Raw genomic sequence first — 15,258 nt, forward strand, 5'->3', positions numbered from 1 at the left:
AAGGAAAAAGGGGATGGCGGGGAGTGGGGTGACAGAAGGGAGGGCTGACTGGGGAATGGGGCAAGCAGAATATATGCCATCTTGGAATGGGGGGAGGGTAGAAAAGGGGAGAAAATTTGTAATTCAAAATCTTGTGGAAATCAATGCTGAAAACTAAAAATATTAAATAAATTAATTAATTTTTTAAAAAAAGTAACAAGCCATATTTCTATAGTGCTTTAAGGCTTATAAAGTCTCTTCCTCTTAAGAACTTAAGAGATAGAAGTAAGTCAACTAAGACTGAGAAAAGGTAAGTGACTTTCAAGGTCAAGCATAAAAACTGAGCCTTGACCTCAGTTCTCCTGAGTCCAAGTCTGGTACTCTATCCACATTTCCCATTTGTTGATAGAGTTTCCCTTTGAATACAAAGCCAAGGGCTGGAGCTTACTGCCATGTTTCCAAATAGTGCTTACCTTAATTAGGATGTCTGCAGCAGTTTTATATGGCTTGAGGTCAGAATAGAGAGTGACAATACGGAATTTCACCTCTTGGTTTGGTTTGTAAAGGAACTTGTCTGTTTGAATGAAGACAGATAATCTCTTGGACTCAAAGGTCAAGAGGGTTTTATCAGAAAACAAAGTCTGATTCTGTGCATGTCCAGTGATATGTAATTCATACAATTCGTTAGCAGTATTCAAGGGGAGCTGGAAAAAAAAAAAGGTAGATCAGCGTTACAAGGTCAGACCAAACTAAGTACTCTTTTCAAACTCAGAGGTGCTTTTAATCATGTAAAAGAACAGAAAGTTAACTACATACTTTGGTCTAATTATGAGACACTCTAAAATGAAATTACCTTAAAAGGAAAAAACAAACAAGTTATATGTGATAGATACATAGTTTCCTATGTAACCCCATTTTCTGTCCTTTGTGTAAGCAGGGCTGTCCAATCTTAGGTTTTTATTGAAACAACAGACAATATATTGTGGTTTGCCATTTTAGTGAGAGCTCTGAGGTAGCTCAGCTTCGTTTACTAAAGCATTTATGTAAATTTCTATGCTTCTAGGCGGGCCACATAATCACATTGCAGCAGCTTGCAGGTCACATTTTGCACAGCCCTGGTATATGGAAAAATTTGTGTTCGTTGATGATTTTTTCATCATAACAAAAAAATTATAATTTTTAAAAGAAAGGGAAAACTCTGTGTGTGTGTGTGTGTGTGTGTGTGTGTCTGCTGAAAAATAATGTCAATTATAATGCACACTTAAACCAAATTTGGGGAATGAGTGGAATGCTGAAATAGCGACACCCCCTCAGCATGGTTGATAAGACCTTACCTCTCCTATCATCCACCCCCACCCTGTACCTCTTCTATATTTTTAGAAACTGCTCTACTGAGAAAGTAGAGATAAGAAATTATATCGGGGGCAGACACCTACAAGGTCCTGTTTATCTAGCCTTTACTCCCTTTTTGCTAAATACCAGTCCCTGGTCTCACAGCTGCCTTTTTGTTCTTTGTTCTCTGTTGCTGGGAAGAAAATTCTGCATTTAGAATGTGAGCTCCAAACCCAGTCAATGGGAAGAGGAGCCAGTAGGATGTGGGGGAACTCTGCGTTAGGGTCTATATAACTTGCTTTGAGCTATATGCAACACACACATACTTGCTGGCATCATCTTGCCACGCTGGGGTGTATCCTTTCTCATGAGAAAGTAATAAACTCCTTTTTGCCTTTTCTCAAGAACAGTCTCTGTATATTTTTAATGTGAGTAGTGGTCTCAAACCCACACAGTTTTGGTGCATTAGCTGGTAAGCCCCTTTTCGGGAGGGATCTTTACATACAGAATCCCAGGGCAGGTGCCCACTGGTGATTGCTAGTGGCTCAGGGACTTTGGTCTGTGAGACTTCCCTCCTGATTAGATAAGGACCCAAAGAAAGACTATCTCAGGAGGCAAAAACAAAAGTGGAATGGAGCTCCTGATCATGATATGGAAGCCCACCCAGAGGAACGGTCGAATTGATCTGGTCACATAAGTCATGTGCACGATCCCATGTGAGCGAGATCTGTGAGTTCTCTAGAGGGCAAGACCAGTGAGCAATTCGTGGGTGACCCGGGGTTGGGGCAAGATAGGAGAGCCTCCTTTTGGGAAAAGGAGAGCAAGAACATGTGAGCCATGGGGGGTGGGGGGGAAACAACTCAGTCTAAGATGGGTGGGGCAAGATGGGTGAACTTTCTCTCAGAAAGCAAGAACTTGTGAGCCTCAGCCTAATGGGTGGCAATAACCCACTAGGGGCCAGACTAGGTAATTGGGAGTTACCAAAGTACAAAGGGAAAGACAAGAGAAAAGAAAAATGCTGGCAATGTCTAATTTGTGCAGTGGATTTTTAAGACTCCTCTCTGAGCTCTCTTTCATCTTCTGTCTGTATCTGTTCTGTGTCTCCATGTGGAGTGAGTGTGTAATCTGACACCCAGTAAGGTCCACTATCTCTGTCTTTCTCTGCTGACTCCAGTCTCTTCAGAGGAGCGGGTGGCAGAAGAGAGGAGAGAGAAAACCCTTTTATTGTTTAGATTATATGATAGAAAAAGGCAAATTGAAGAGGGAAATAAGGTATGTGCAGTTTTAAAGGTACTTTAACCAAAGTCCACCAGAAGGGATAAGTAGGGAAGGCAGGAAAGTTCAACCATGTAGGAGAAGAGCATGTGTAGAAAGTGTAAGGAAGGTACAACCTATTTTACTAGAGGTTTTGAAAGTAAAAAGGTTTGGAAACTCTTGAAGAGTTGTTGGAAAATATTGTCTTCCTCCCTCCCACATTCCAACTTTGGCCAAGTTGTTGAATGTAGGAGAGAGAAAGACAAGGATGAAAGGAGAGTGAATCTTTTCCCCTCAGAGCAAAGGGAGGCAGGTTAAATAAGCCTTTAACCATTCCCTGCCTTACCTAAAAGAGAAAAATGTTTGTGTAATAGGACCCAACCAGAAAAAAAGATTGAATTCATTCTGGTTGTATTTAAAAACATGAAAAGTGTAATGTGTCATTCCTAATTAAATCCTTAAGATAGGTTAGAATTTATTTTACTATTTGGCACTAAAGTAAGATTAGTAAACAAAGATCTTAAGCAGGCAGCTTAGAGTGAAAGGCTGATAGCCTAATTTGAAAACCAATAGATAAAGTTCTGGACAGATAGAAGGAATCATGTCCACCCACCTTTCGGGCCAGATCCACGGGTGGGTTCTATTAAATCTAATAAGATATTGGCTATGGTAAAGATATTGGTTATTGTGATTACTGTTCAATTAATTATCAAACTCCTCTGCCTGGATGGGAAATTGACTATACTTTGTCAGCAATGATTCAAATTCCTTAGGCTTCCCTTTTACCTGGGCCAAAAGAAGTAGTTAGAATACTGGCCCAGCACATTTTAAACTGACCTGATTATAATAGGTGATTCCAAACTGTTTGTAAAACTTTTCCAAGAAAAACGTGAATGTGAATAAGGAATTGAAATATTGAAGAAATATATGAATTTGTGGATAATATTCCTTTTTGAAGGACCAAGGGTATTGAATTTAGAAATGTATATTTGTATAATTTTAAAAGTACATATTGTTATTTGGCATTGAGAAATTTATTAACTATATAGTCCCAAGAAAGTTCTATTTACTTTACTTTACTGTTCAGTAAGGGGATGGTGGTAGAATTCATTCCCAGGGATATTACAAAGATCACATGATTGTAAAGGTGCTTGGCACAATGCTTGGCATAAAACAAATGCTATTTTGAATGTAAACTATTTTAAGTTGAATACAGTTTCTTCATATTCATTAACTTTATGTGGATTCTCTTCAATGTGAAGTTTATGTCAATGGTGATGAGATGAATGATTCTCTGTGTGAGGCAATTTGGGAACATATCTGACTAAGGTAAAGCCACCAGAATGTACTTAATTGGTTTTGGTTTTAAAGTTTTAATAATTATAATTGTTTATGGTATTGTTGTATTTCTAAAATTTTCCTTTATTGCACAATTTGGTAAACAACTGTATCATCTGTGTTGTCAGAAAAGCAATTTCTCTTATAATCTAAATGTTGTTAGGTTAGGAATTGTACTGTAAAAATGGTGAATGAGTTAAGAAATTTTTAAGTCATTCTATTTGACCATGTATTATAATATTTTGAAATATTATAATTTAAGAAATCATAAATTACAAATTTTTGTCTTTATTTAAAGGGATTTTCAGTTGAAATTGTTTTGCTATCATTTAGGAAATTTGTGAGATTGTTAACTAAGAATGAAGTATTTACAAAAGTATGTTTAGTTTTCTTTTCTTTCTCTTCAATTATGTGGAAAAGATTTGGTGATCAAATTTAAGAATTGTTTAGTACTTAGGAATTAATAATAATAATATCAGGATAAATTGTAAGCTGTTTTTGAGAAAGGGAAATGTTTTTCTATGAAGAAGTGTTTTGTAAAATCTTTTGCATGATTTTTGAGAAGCCCTACTAAATTTCTATTTATAAGCTAATCTGTTGCAGCAATTTGGTATTGATGACAATTATGTCCAAACCTACTGTGAATTTTTTTAAATTTTATTTAAGTTTCATTCCTAGGTTTGTTGTGTCTTTGGCTTGACCTTGAATAAGTGTGCTCAGAGAAACAGGAAAAGATAGCAAACAGGCCCAGGGTTTTTCTATTAACCCCTCTTATCCCAGATCAGATGAGAGAGAGAGAGAGATTCATTTTCCCGCACCTGGCAAAAGGATGAAAATAAAAAAGGAATAAGGGGAGGGTGATGTAAGTCAGTGGTGTTCCTCCCCAAAGTATTAGACTCAGTGTCACATAGGGCTAGCTAGAATGTGTACTGGTAGTTGCAGCCTGTGGTAGAAGTGGTAGAAGAAAGTAGGAAGTAGAGGGAGAGGAGGTAGAGAAGCCTGCCAGTCAGTGTCTATACTTAGGGTAAGACTGCCCATCCTTTTATAAATAATTTTTTTAATGATCTAGAAATGTATTTGATGTCATTGAAATTTATTGTTTTTATTACAATTAAGAGCAGTTTGGTTATTTTATTGATTATTGTTTTAATGCTAAAACTAAAAATGGTTAATTGATTACTGTATGGGGAAAGAAGGGATTGTGTAAAGCCTTATCAATTTGGTTCTGCCCATTCAGAACAGTCTTCCTGAATGCATGAGAGTCAGCAGGCAAAGGGCACCATTATTAACCCCTTCCTGGGGTCCATGTTAATTTTCCTTATTTTGTGAAATTGCCAATGCCCCTGGAAACTATCTGCGTGGGCAAGGTAATCAGCCCCAGGAAAAGAACTTGTTTGATTTATGTAGGTCCTAAAGAATGAACTTAGCTTGCTGAGAAGTTGCAAGGTTATGTACAATACATAGAAAGGATTCTAACAATTGGCTTTTACACCAGCACAAGTTTAAATTTAAGAAGGGAAAGATGTTTAATGGAGTCCCTTATATATGTGAGTCCTGGTAAATCTTTATTGCTTATTGCAACTCCATGAAAGTAAAAGCAACTGTATCTGTCTCTAAGCTGTGATTAATGAGACTTGCTGTTTAAGGTGAAAGGCACTTGGGACCATAACTAATTTGTTTTGAGTTTGAATTTGGGTATAGCTCTCTGCATTAAATCAGTATCTGAGAGAAATGCCACAAGATAAGCTACTCACAGGGAATGTGATCCTGTACTGTTAACAGGTGGAGGTCTGCATTTGGAAAAGTCGAGGGGACAATCTTAGTCTCAATCTAGGAAGAGATCCTCCAGAATCAGTTTCCCTATTGTGTTCCTTTGGAAAGGAATGTTTTCCACCTTCCTATTCCTGAATCTGGCTATGAGGAGAAACAGATACTGCATGATTGGATAACTGTGACTCTATCTGAATTTAAACAAAGCTAAGGGTGTTTTATCCTGTCATATTTGGTATGTCATACGTCCCTGCCCTTTTTCCTTCTATAGTAAGCTTCTATGATCAAAGCAAGTAGTCAGTATAAGATATGAGCTCTTTTGCGTTATCTTCCTGGGAAATCTAATAATATTTTTATCTAGAACTAGAACATGTGCAGAAATTTATGCAAAATACTTAAGACTCACCTTAAGATGTTCCCTTTGTTTAAAAGGATCCTAAGAGCAGTAGTATTTTTCCTGTAATCAGTCTCTTAACTGATGCCAATGTGAGATTTTATTACAACACCTTTTGACTAAGGAACTTTGTGATATTTAGGGATTCTGTGATAACTAGGAATTTAGTTTCTTGATAATACTCTGGAATTTGAGTTACTTAAGGACTTTTGCACCAACTTAGTAAGGTCTTATGAACAAGGGTGGAAATGCATGCAAGCTAGTTAGGGCTCACTTTGGAGATGTTCCTTAAGCAATGTTAGACTATAGTCATATCTTAAACTGATTATTGGAATTTGCTATTCAAAGACCTAATGGGACTGATAACTGATAAGTCTCTAATCTCTTGCTGGCAAATTTCTATAATCAGAAGGTTTTGTAAGTACAGTAACAAATTTACTCAAAAAAATGATTATGGAACATCTTAGGTTACTATAGAACTTGGACTAGTGTTCCTGTATGTGTTCCTGAATGAGTTAGGGTCCTTTACTTCTTGGTAATGGTATGGAGACAATTAGGTCAAGGGCTTGTGAGAATGTTATTTTGTTATTTGATTAATATCATGCTTATCTAAAGTGTTGTTGCTATTAATAATTTTAAAAAGAAGAATGGCTTGTGGTTTATTTTGTAAATTCCATTAAAAAAAAACATGGCATGACTAAAAGTTTAAGATTTTATATGTACTGTGTTAAAAATTGATTATTTAATATATTTATGTATGTACTGGAGCCTGTTATTAATTTCTTAGTGAAATCTCATCCTCCTGGTGAGAAAATTAATAATGGATTAATAAAGTGTAAGAAACTGGATTCTGATGTGAATTTCTTAAACATGACAATTGGCCAAGGTTCCTATTTTGAGTTTGTAAAAATGATCAGGGTTATAAGGATTTGAAATGGTAATTTAAAATTGTGCTAAGGTCACTTTTGTAGGAGAATAGATAGAAAGCTGGTTCCTACAAGAAGACAAGAAGAAGAAGATGCTGAGATGCTGTGCTGGAGAAGGCTGGAACAAATAACAAGGACCAGAGGATTTCATTGACAATGTTCCCTGCCAGACAGCTGTATAGGAAAAGACTTTTTGAATCTTAAAGGGACAATTGCATTATTGTTTTCTTTTGAGTCTCTGTATTAGTATTTATAAAGAGGCCTGCCCCTTTGATTTGTCAATGCATCGATCAATCCTTCCCATACTTACTTAAAGGGGTAATGGTTAAGGGGAAGAATTCAGATGAGAAAGAATAAGGGAGTAAAGGAAGTTTATCAATAATGGTGTGAGGGGTCTTCAGAAGGTTGAAGAGGAGGGATTGAGTGGAATGCTGAAATAGTGAAGCCCCCTCAGCATGGGAAAAGCCCTTACCTTTCCTACCATCCAACCCCACCCCTGACCCTGCACCCCTTCTATATTTTTAGAAACTGCTCTGCTGAGAAAGTAGAGATAAGAAATTACATCAGGGGACAGCACATGTAAGGCCCCATTCATCTAGCCCTTACTCCCTTTTTGCTGAATACCAGTCCCTGGTCCTACACCTGTCTTTTTGTTCTTTGTTCTCTGTTGCTGGGGAGAAAATTCTGCATTTAGAATGGGAGCTCCAAACCCAGTCAATGGGAAGAGAAGCCAGTGGCAGGGGCGGGGGGGAGGAAGGAACACTCTGCATTAGGGTCTATATAACTTGCTTTGAGCTGTATCTCTCTCTCTCTCTCTCTCTCTCTCTCTCACACACACACACACACACACACACACACACACACACACATACATACATGTTGGCATTATCTTGGGCCACACTGGGTGTGTCCTTTCTCATGAGAAAGCAATAAATTCCTTTTTGCCTCCCACATGAACCTGACTCTAGTTTACCTTTAGATAGGGGGAACTGTAGTTATGACTGCCCATTTGAAAAGGTGAATCCTGCTGGAAGAATAATAATTCTCAGCTTTTTTCTTCCCAATACAGAGGTGATTACATTCCTTCCTTTTCTCAATAAACTCACTAGTCTTATTTCATCGCGTAAAATAATTACTGTTGAAACTTTGAAATAAAAAAAATTTCACTTAGTATTCCACTTCTGATATTTTCTTCTATGACTACTTTTGACACTACATAAGCCTGGCTAAATAGAGTTTGAAGTTTGACATAACTTCTGCCTGGCTTTGACAGGAAATTGGGGAAATATTGTTCCCTTACTGTAAGTCTCTAGCATCTTGGTGGAAAATTTCTACAATCAGAAGGTTTTGTAAGTACAGTAGCAAATTTACTCAAATAATTGATTATGGAACATCTTAGGTTACTATAGGACTGGGAATAGTGTTCCTGTGTGTGTTCCTGTATGAGTTAGTGTCCTTTAAATTCTTGGTAATGGTATGGAGACAATTAGGTCAAGGGCTTGTGAGAATGTTATTTTGTTATTTGATTAATAACTGTATGCAACACACACACACTTGTTGGCATCATCTTGCCACACTGGGGGGGTGTCCTTTCTCATGAGAAAGTAATAAACTCCTTTTTGCCTTTTCTCAAGAACGGACTCTGTATATTTTTAATGCAAGTAGTAGTCTCAGACCCACACAGGGAAGGAATACAATTTATGCTTCGACCTATATTGTAGATGTTAACAGAGGTAATCCCAAGTTTTCAAAAGCTTATTCATCAAAAATAACTCCAAATTCCCAATAGCTGTTATTTATTTCCTCACAACTCATTCTCTTGTTTCCTCTTTTGTCATCATCTCACTCTTCAAATCACAGAGTTCCTAAACAAATGCATGAGAATGATCTCTACCTTAAAGGAGCTGTCACCTTGTCATTTTCAATTCCAAGAGTTAATTTATCCTAACAAAAAACTGATGATATTTGGTGTTCCCACCGATTTACCCTTACCATATCTTTTCTTGTTTGAAGAGTTCAACTACTCAGTGGCAGACAGCCTTGCAGGGGCTTTGATCTTGTGCCTATAAGAGGACCATATCTTTCATCTTCTCTTTTTCTTCCTCCAAAATATACTATATTTTCCTTAGCAAAAGATGAGCTCTGATGCTCCATAATTCCCAAACTGCATAAACTATTCAGTCATTTGTTAACTGACTAACATAATAATTAGGCTCAGAAGCACTGACTGAATTTCTATGCATTCTGTCCCATTTCTGCTATCAACCTAACCCCTTCAGGGCAGTCTCAAAATGAGCCTGCTTATGGCCAAACATGAGAGCATAGATGAGAATATGGAGTAATGCCACAAACTATCCCCATTAACAGGCAAATATCTCATGGTCTTGTCTTCTCAAGTAATAGACAATATTCATTGGTGTAAAATAGAAGTATGCTTTCATTTTTTTGTATTCCTTCTTAAAGCAAGGAAGACTCCAGCATAACAAAAGTAGAAATAAAGAGTAGAGTTGACAATAAGATAGTTTTCTTTAGCTCTATTTAATGGTATGCTTTCACCGTTTCCATTTTGTGCAAAACTAACATAATCGGGGAAAATATTATCTAAAATATTAGCATTTGCAAGCCTCAAAATCAAAAATACCTTGAAAATTTGGTGCAATATATTAAAATATAAAGGGATAGGGACTGGACCTGTGATTTTATTAGTACAGGGCAGGGCTGTCCAAAATGCAGCAGTGAGATTTATGCAGCCCACCTACAAGCATAGAAATTTACATATATGCTTTAGTAAACGAAGCTGAGCTACCTGAGAGCTCTCACTAAAATGGCAAATCAAAATATATTGTCTATTGTTTCTATAAAAACCTAAGGTTGGACAGCCCTGGTATAGGGAACTCTCCAATGAAGAAACTCCTACCAAAGCAGGGCATCACCTTTTCTGTAGCTTAGAGACTTAAGAGAGCTGCCTAGGGAACTGAGAAGTTAAATGTTTTTCAGGCGTTCAGTCCTATCTGACTCTTTGTGACCCCATGGACCATAGAACACCAGGCCCTGCTATCCTCCATTATCTCCCAAAGTCTGTCCAAGCTCATATTTGTTGCTTCTATGACTACCTATCCATCTCATCCTCTGCCATCCCCTTCTCCTTTTGCCTTCAATCTTTCCCAATATTAGGATTTTTTCCAATGAGTCCTGTCTTCTCATTATGTGGCAAAAGTAATTAAGCTTGAGTTTTAGTATATGTCCTTCCAATGAGTAGCCTGAATTAGTTTCTTTAAATATTAACTGATTTAATCTCCTTGCTGTCCAAGGAACTCTCAAAAGTCTTCTCCAGCACAATTGAAAGCATCAGCTCTGCAGCACTCAGCTTTCCTTATGGTCCAACTCTCACAGTCAAACGTTACTACTGAAAAACCACAACTTTGACTATATGGACCTTTGTCAGCAAAGTGATGTCTCTGCTTTTTAGTATGCTGTCTAGATTTACCAAAGCTATTCTTCCAAGGAACAAGCATCTGCAGTGATCTTTGAGCCCAAGAATATAAAAACAGTTGCTTCTATTTCTTCCCCCTCTATGTGCCAGAAAGTGATAGGATGAGTTCCAATGATCTTAGGTTTTTTAATATTAAGCTCAAGCTTTACACTCTGCCTTGTCTTTGTGGAAGGGTTTGCATAGCTCAATAAAGCTATGGGTTATGCCATGCAGGGTTACCCAAGATGGACAGGTCATAGGGGAGAGTTCAGACAAAAGGTGATCTACTGGAAAAGAAAATGGCAAACCACTCCAGTATCTTTACCAAGAAAACCCCATGCATAGTATTAAAATGATAAAAGATATGACATCAGATGATTAGCCTCTCAGGTCAGAAGGTGTCTGACACATTATTGGGGAAGAGCAAAGGACAACTGCAGGTAACTCTAGAAAGAATGACGCAGCTGGGTCAAAGCTGAAAGGAAACTCAGCTGCAGGTATGTCTGCTGACAAAAAAAAAGTTCAATACTGCAAAGATCAATATTGCATAGGAACCTGTAATCACAAAAAAGTGACAGAATGATATCTGTTTAAATCCAAGGCAAACCATTCAACATCAGAGTAATAGAGTCTATGCTCCAATCATTGATGCCAAAGAGGCCAAAGTTGCTCAGTTCTATGAAAACCTACAATATCTTCTAGAAATAACACCAAAAAAGTCACATTCACCATAAGGGATTGTAATACTAAAGTAGGAAATCAAAAAATAATTGGACTAACAAGCAAGTTTGACCTTGGAGTACAAAATGGAGTTTTGTCACTGGTCAGGATGATCAACTCTGAATGACTCAGCTATTCTCCGCAATACAATGATCCAAGATAACTCTGAAGGACTTATGATGAAAAATGCTATCCATCCCCAGAGAAAGAACTGATGGTGTCTGAGCACAGATTGAAGCACACTTTTTTTACTTTCTTGATTTTTCTTGAATTTTTTCCTTGTCTATATTTTCTTTCACAGCATGACTATTATGAATATGTTTTGCATGACTATACACGCATAACCTATATGGAATTGCCTGTCTTTCCAATGCGGGGGGGGGGGGGGAGGGAGGAAGAGAGAGAATTTAGAACTCAAAGTTTTAAAAATTAATGTTAAAAATTGTTTCTACATGTAACTGGGGGAAAATAAAATACTAAATAAAAGCTTAAAAAAAGATAATTCACTGGTCATAGCAAATACTCTTTTTCAACAACACAAAAGGTGACTGACTGCATATGGACATCACCAAATGGTCAACGTCAAAAATGCTATCCACTCAGAGTATAGAATGTGAAATACATAAACACACACACACACACACACACACACACACACAAAACATATAAAACACATGACCAATGTGGGAATGTGTTTTGTTTGACTATAAATGTTTGCAACAGCATTTTTCATTTTCTTTCAATCTCAATGTGGGTGGGGGGAGAAGAGAGAAAAGACAGATTTTGCCAATTGAAGAAAAATTTCATTTAAAAAAAAGAATTATTCCATTTTTTAAAAGTCTCCCATGATCTTAGAAATTTCCTTACAGAACAGTATATTCTGATGATGCTGTTCATCCTTCGTTTTCAAAAAGTCCCAATGACATCGACAGTGATATCTTGACTTTTGTATGAAATGGATTTTAGTGAGACAGAGTTGCACAAAGTCATCAGCCTCACTCTGTCATCCAGAGTCATCAAAGTCCACCAGCAGGACAAAAGTCAAGATGACTAGCATTGACCTGGGATGCAGTGGACAATCTTATATGGTGATAATGTGATTAAAGATCTTTCCCACCTACTCAATAGGCCTCAGGTAGGGCCAGTTAAAAGAGGTTTGTTTGTAGGCAAGCCTACACTCTTTACTTACTAGGCACTAAGCCCCACACCCACACTCTTTTGATGACTGGGCATGAAGCTCTCAGACCCTAAAAAGAGTATATATGCCCAGAAGGTAACCATAGAACTCAGAATCTTCAGAGAGCTACAGAAGTCAGAAGTCAGCCCAAGGAGAAGGAGCAGGAACTCCAAGTCAACAGAGAACTGAGAGAGAATGAAGAGTGGAGAGTGGAAACCAGGGAGCTTCAGAGACCAGAGAACTGAGGGGGGAGAGAACTCAGGCAAGCAGACAGTTGGAATTCATGAGCGAGTGTTTACAGGAAGGCCTCGGCAGAGGGGAAGTTTACAAGATGACTTGGTTCCTTGCTATAATACTGCGTTATGATTTCCTTGTTGCTATATTGAGGTGAGCTTACTGGTCTTGGAATATAATACTGCTATATAGAATTGGAGTTATTGGTCTTGGGATCTGATCCTCTGGTGTCCAAATAAATGTTATACTTCCTCTGCCTTCTACCTAGAGAGTTTTTCATACTTTGTGATTCCAACCCACACGAGCATGTTTGTGGTCATCCTCAAGGTCATGAATCTTGCCTTTCTGATACCTCTTGGCATCTTCAATGTCTGACCAAGCTCTAAGTGCTCCAAGTGCTCCACAGAGCTTGCTTCAGCTGCCTCTGTGGCCACTGGAAACAATTATCCTCATCTGCCCCCTTGTGCCAGGAGAAGTCTCCACATGCTTGAAGTAGACATCCCCTAACTCCCCAACAGATGGCAGGCCCATGGGTTACCTTTGACCTGGTTTAGCCTGTCTGCTGAGACGGTTTTACCAGGGTATGGCCACTGATGATAACACTAGTCACAGAGAAAATGCATTAATCCACAGGAACTAACCTTACCTTTAGCAACTCCTGTGACCCCCCGCCCAAAGTTTACACATTTTCCCTCCTTCCTTCTGCCACAGAATGTCACAGATTAACTGTCTACCTAGCCCACTATACTATTAAAAATCTAAAGTTCCTCCAGCCTGGTGGAACTCTCCTTGGAGATTTCCCTAGAGCTAATAAGCTCTTTTCTCCTCAGTTGGTCCTTTATTTGTGTGATGCCCAATCTGACCCACAATCTTGCTCTCTACTTGAGATCCTTCTCAGACCTGTTGAGGCCTGAGATTGGGGGTTAGAACTCCCACCAGGTCAAAAGATAATGTGTTAAAGCATTTTGGAAACCTTAGTAAATTTCAACTATGATTACAGCCCTTCATTTCATAACACTCAAATGCATTATATCTTATTGGTGTCTTAGCCCTTTGTAGATTTTAAGTTCCAAGAGGTCAGAGACTAGGTCTTATCTAATCTTCATATCTCCCTCAAGCTTCTAGCTCAGAGCTTTGCACAAAATAGATATATTTTTAAATGTTTTTTGCTGCTACAGCCCTATGGCACTCTAACATTTGCAAACCACTTCCCTCATACAACCCTAAAGAGTATTATTATTATTCACATTTTCCATGGTAGGAAACTGAGGCTTAGAGAGGGTAAATAATTGCTAAGTAGCAAAAAATAACATAGCTGGTGGTATCTGAGTTAGGGAGATATTATTATCCCCACTTCATAGCTGGGAAAATTGAGATGTGGTACGTGACTCACTGAAAGTCGCTAGCTAACTAACAGAAGAGCCAGGACTGAAGCTCACGTATGTAAGCTCCACATCTAATGTTCTTTCTACTGGGCCATACAGACTAAGTTTTCTATTTATAAATATGCCACAAAACACAAATCAAGTAGGAGGTTGAGCAAGACAACTCATTTTCTGGAACACTATGATTCCCTCAGGCTAAAGGAGGGAAATCTCTGCTACGACAATGGAAATTTTAAGCCACTGTCCGCAGGGAAATGTGATTTATAAGCTATCTGAATTCTGCACAATATAAAAACCGTGGTGAAAATAAGTTAATTTAATGAAAAAGGCCAAAAAATTACGTTTTCTCATTGTAACCCATTGGAATGGAGCACAGAACATATACTTACTGCTGGAAGAACAAGAGTCCCAAATGAACCTAGGTGGGAAACAAGAAGAAAAAGAATCAACCTGAACAACTTGTTAAATAAACATTTATGTTTTCAATAATGTTCTCTTATTTTTGGTTTTAATTACAAACTTTTTAAAAACTGGATTACAATCAGCTCAAATCATTTGGTTAATCAAAACCAAATCAAACCAATTTAATTGGGTTAAGTCTCAGATTACCTATGAAAATTAACATATGCCTAAATCCCAAAATAAGTTAGACCAGTCTCAAATAAATAAACAAAAACTGCTCTGCTTCTAAAAATACTCACATATACATATTTAATGCAGCTATTTTTGTAGTAATATAAAAATTGGAAATTGAGGGGGTGCCATCAATCAGAGAATAGCCGAACAAGTTATGGTATATAAATGTGATGAAAACACAAGAAGTGCTGAACGAGTAGTCTCAGAGAAAGCTGGGAAAACTTATATAAACTGATGTAAAGGGAAGGGAGCAGAACTCGGAGAACAAGTTATATGCAAAGAATGAAAAACTCTGAAAGACCCCCGTTCGATACAATGACCAACCATGACTAATGATTAAAGATGCTACCCATCTATTGAGAAAAAGGTGTTGGATCCAGAGTACATGTTGAGACTTTTTTTGACAAGTCCAGTGTGAGACTCTGTTTTGCTTTAATATGCTTTACATATTTGTAAAAGGGGGGTTGTTTTTCTTTCTTTCTCAATGGGCAGAGGGAGACGTATGGATTAGAGAAAGAAAAGATAGATTTTCATTAATTGAAAAATAGTTATTTTTTAAAGTTTGCCTCTCTCTTTTCTATTTCCTTTTGGTTGGCTTTCCACGGAAGTATATTTTTAAGGGGAGCACACACAGGGAAACC

The 15,258-nt window shown here is 37.7% G+C and overlaps 1 protein-coding gene across 3 annotated transcripts in view; it reads right to left on the reverse strand.

Annotated features, from left to right (window-relative positions):
- Window positions 1-15,258, reverse strand: part of CD109 (CD109 molecule) — a 170,645-nt gene that overhangs the window by 115,251 nt on the left and 40,136 nt on the right. For all 3 annotated transcript variants that reach the window (XM_036766846.1, XM_036766847.1, XM_036766845.1), the window contains exons 3-4: window positions 14,371-14,399; window positions 453-683 (exon numbers count right to left, since the gene is read on the reverse strand). In XM_036766846.1, the coding sequence (XP_036622741.1) occupies window positions 453-683; window positions 14,371-14,399 (260 nt within the window). The remainder of the gene's footprint in view (window positions 1-452; window positions 684-14,370; window positions 14,400-15,258) is intronic.

The sequence above is a fragment of the Trichosurus vulpecula genome, chromosome 7 (genome assembly GCF_011100635.1).
Source record: "Trichosurus vulpecula isolate mTriVul1 chromosome 7, mTriVul1.pri, whole genome shotgun sequence".
NCBI lineage: Eukaryota > Metazoa > Chordata > Mammalia > Diprotodontia > Phalangeridae > Trichosurus > Trichosurus vulpecula.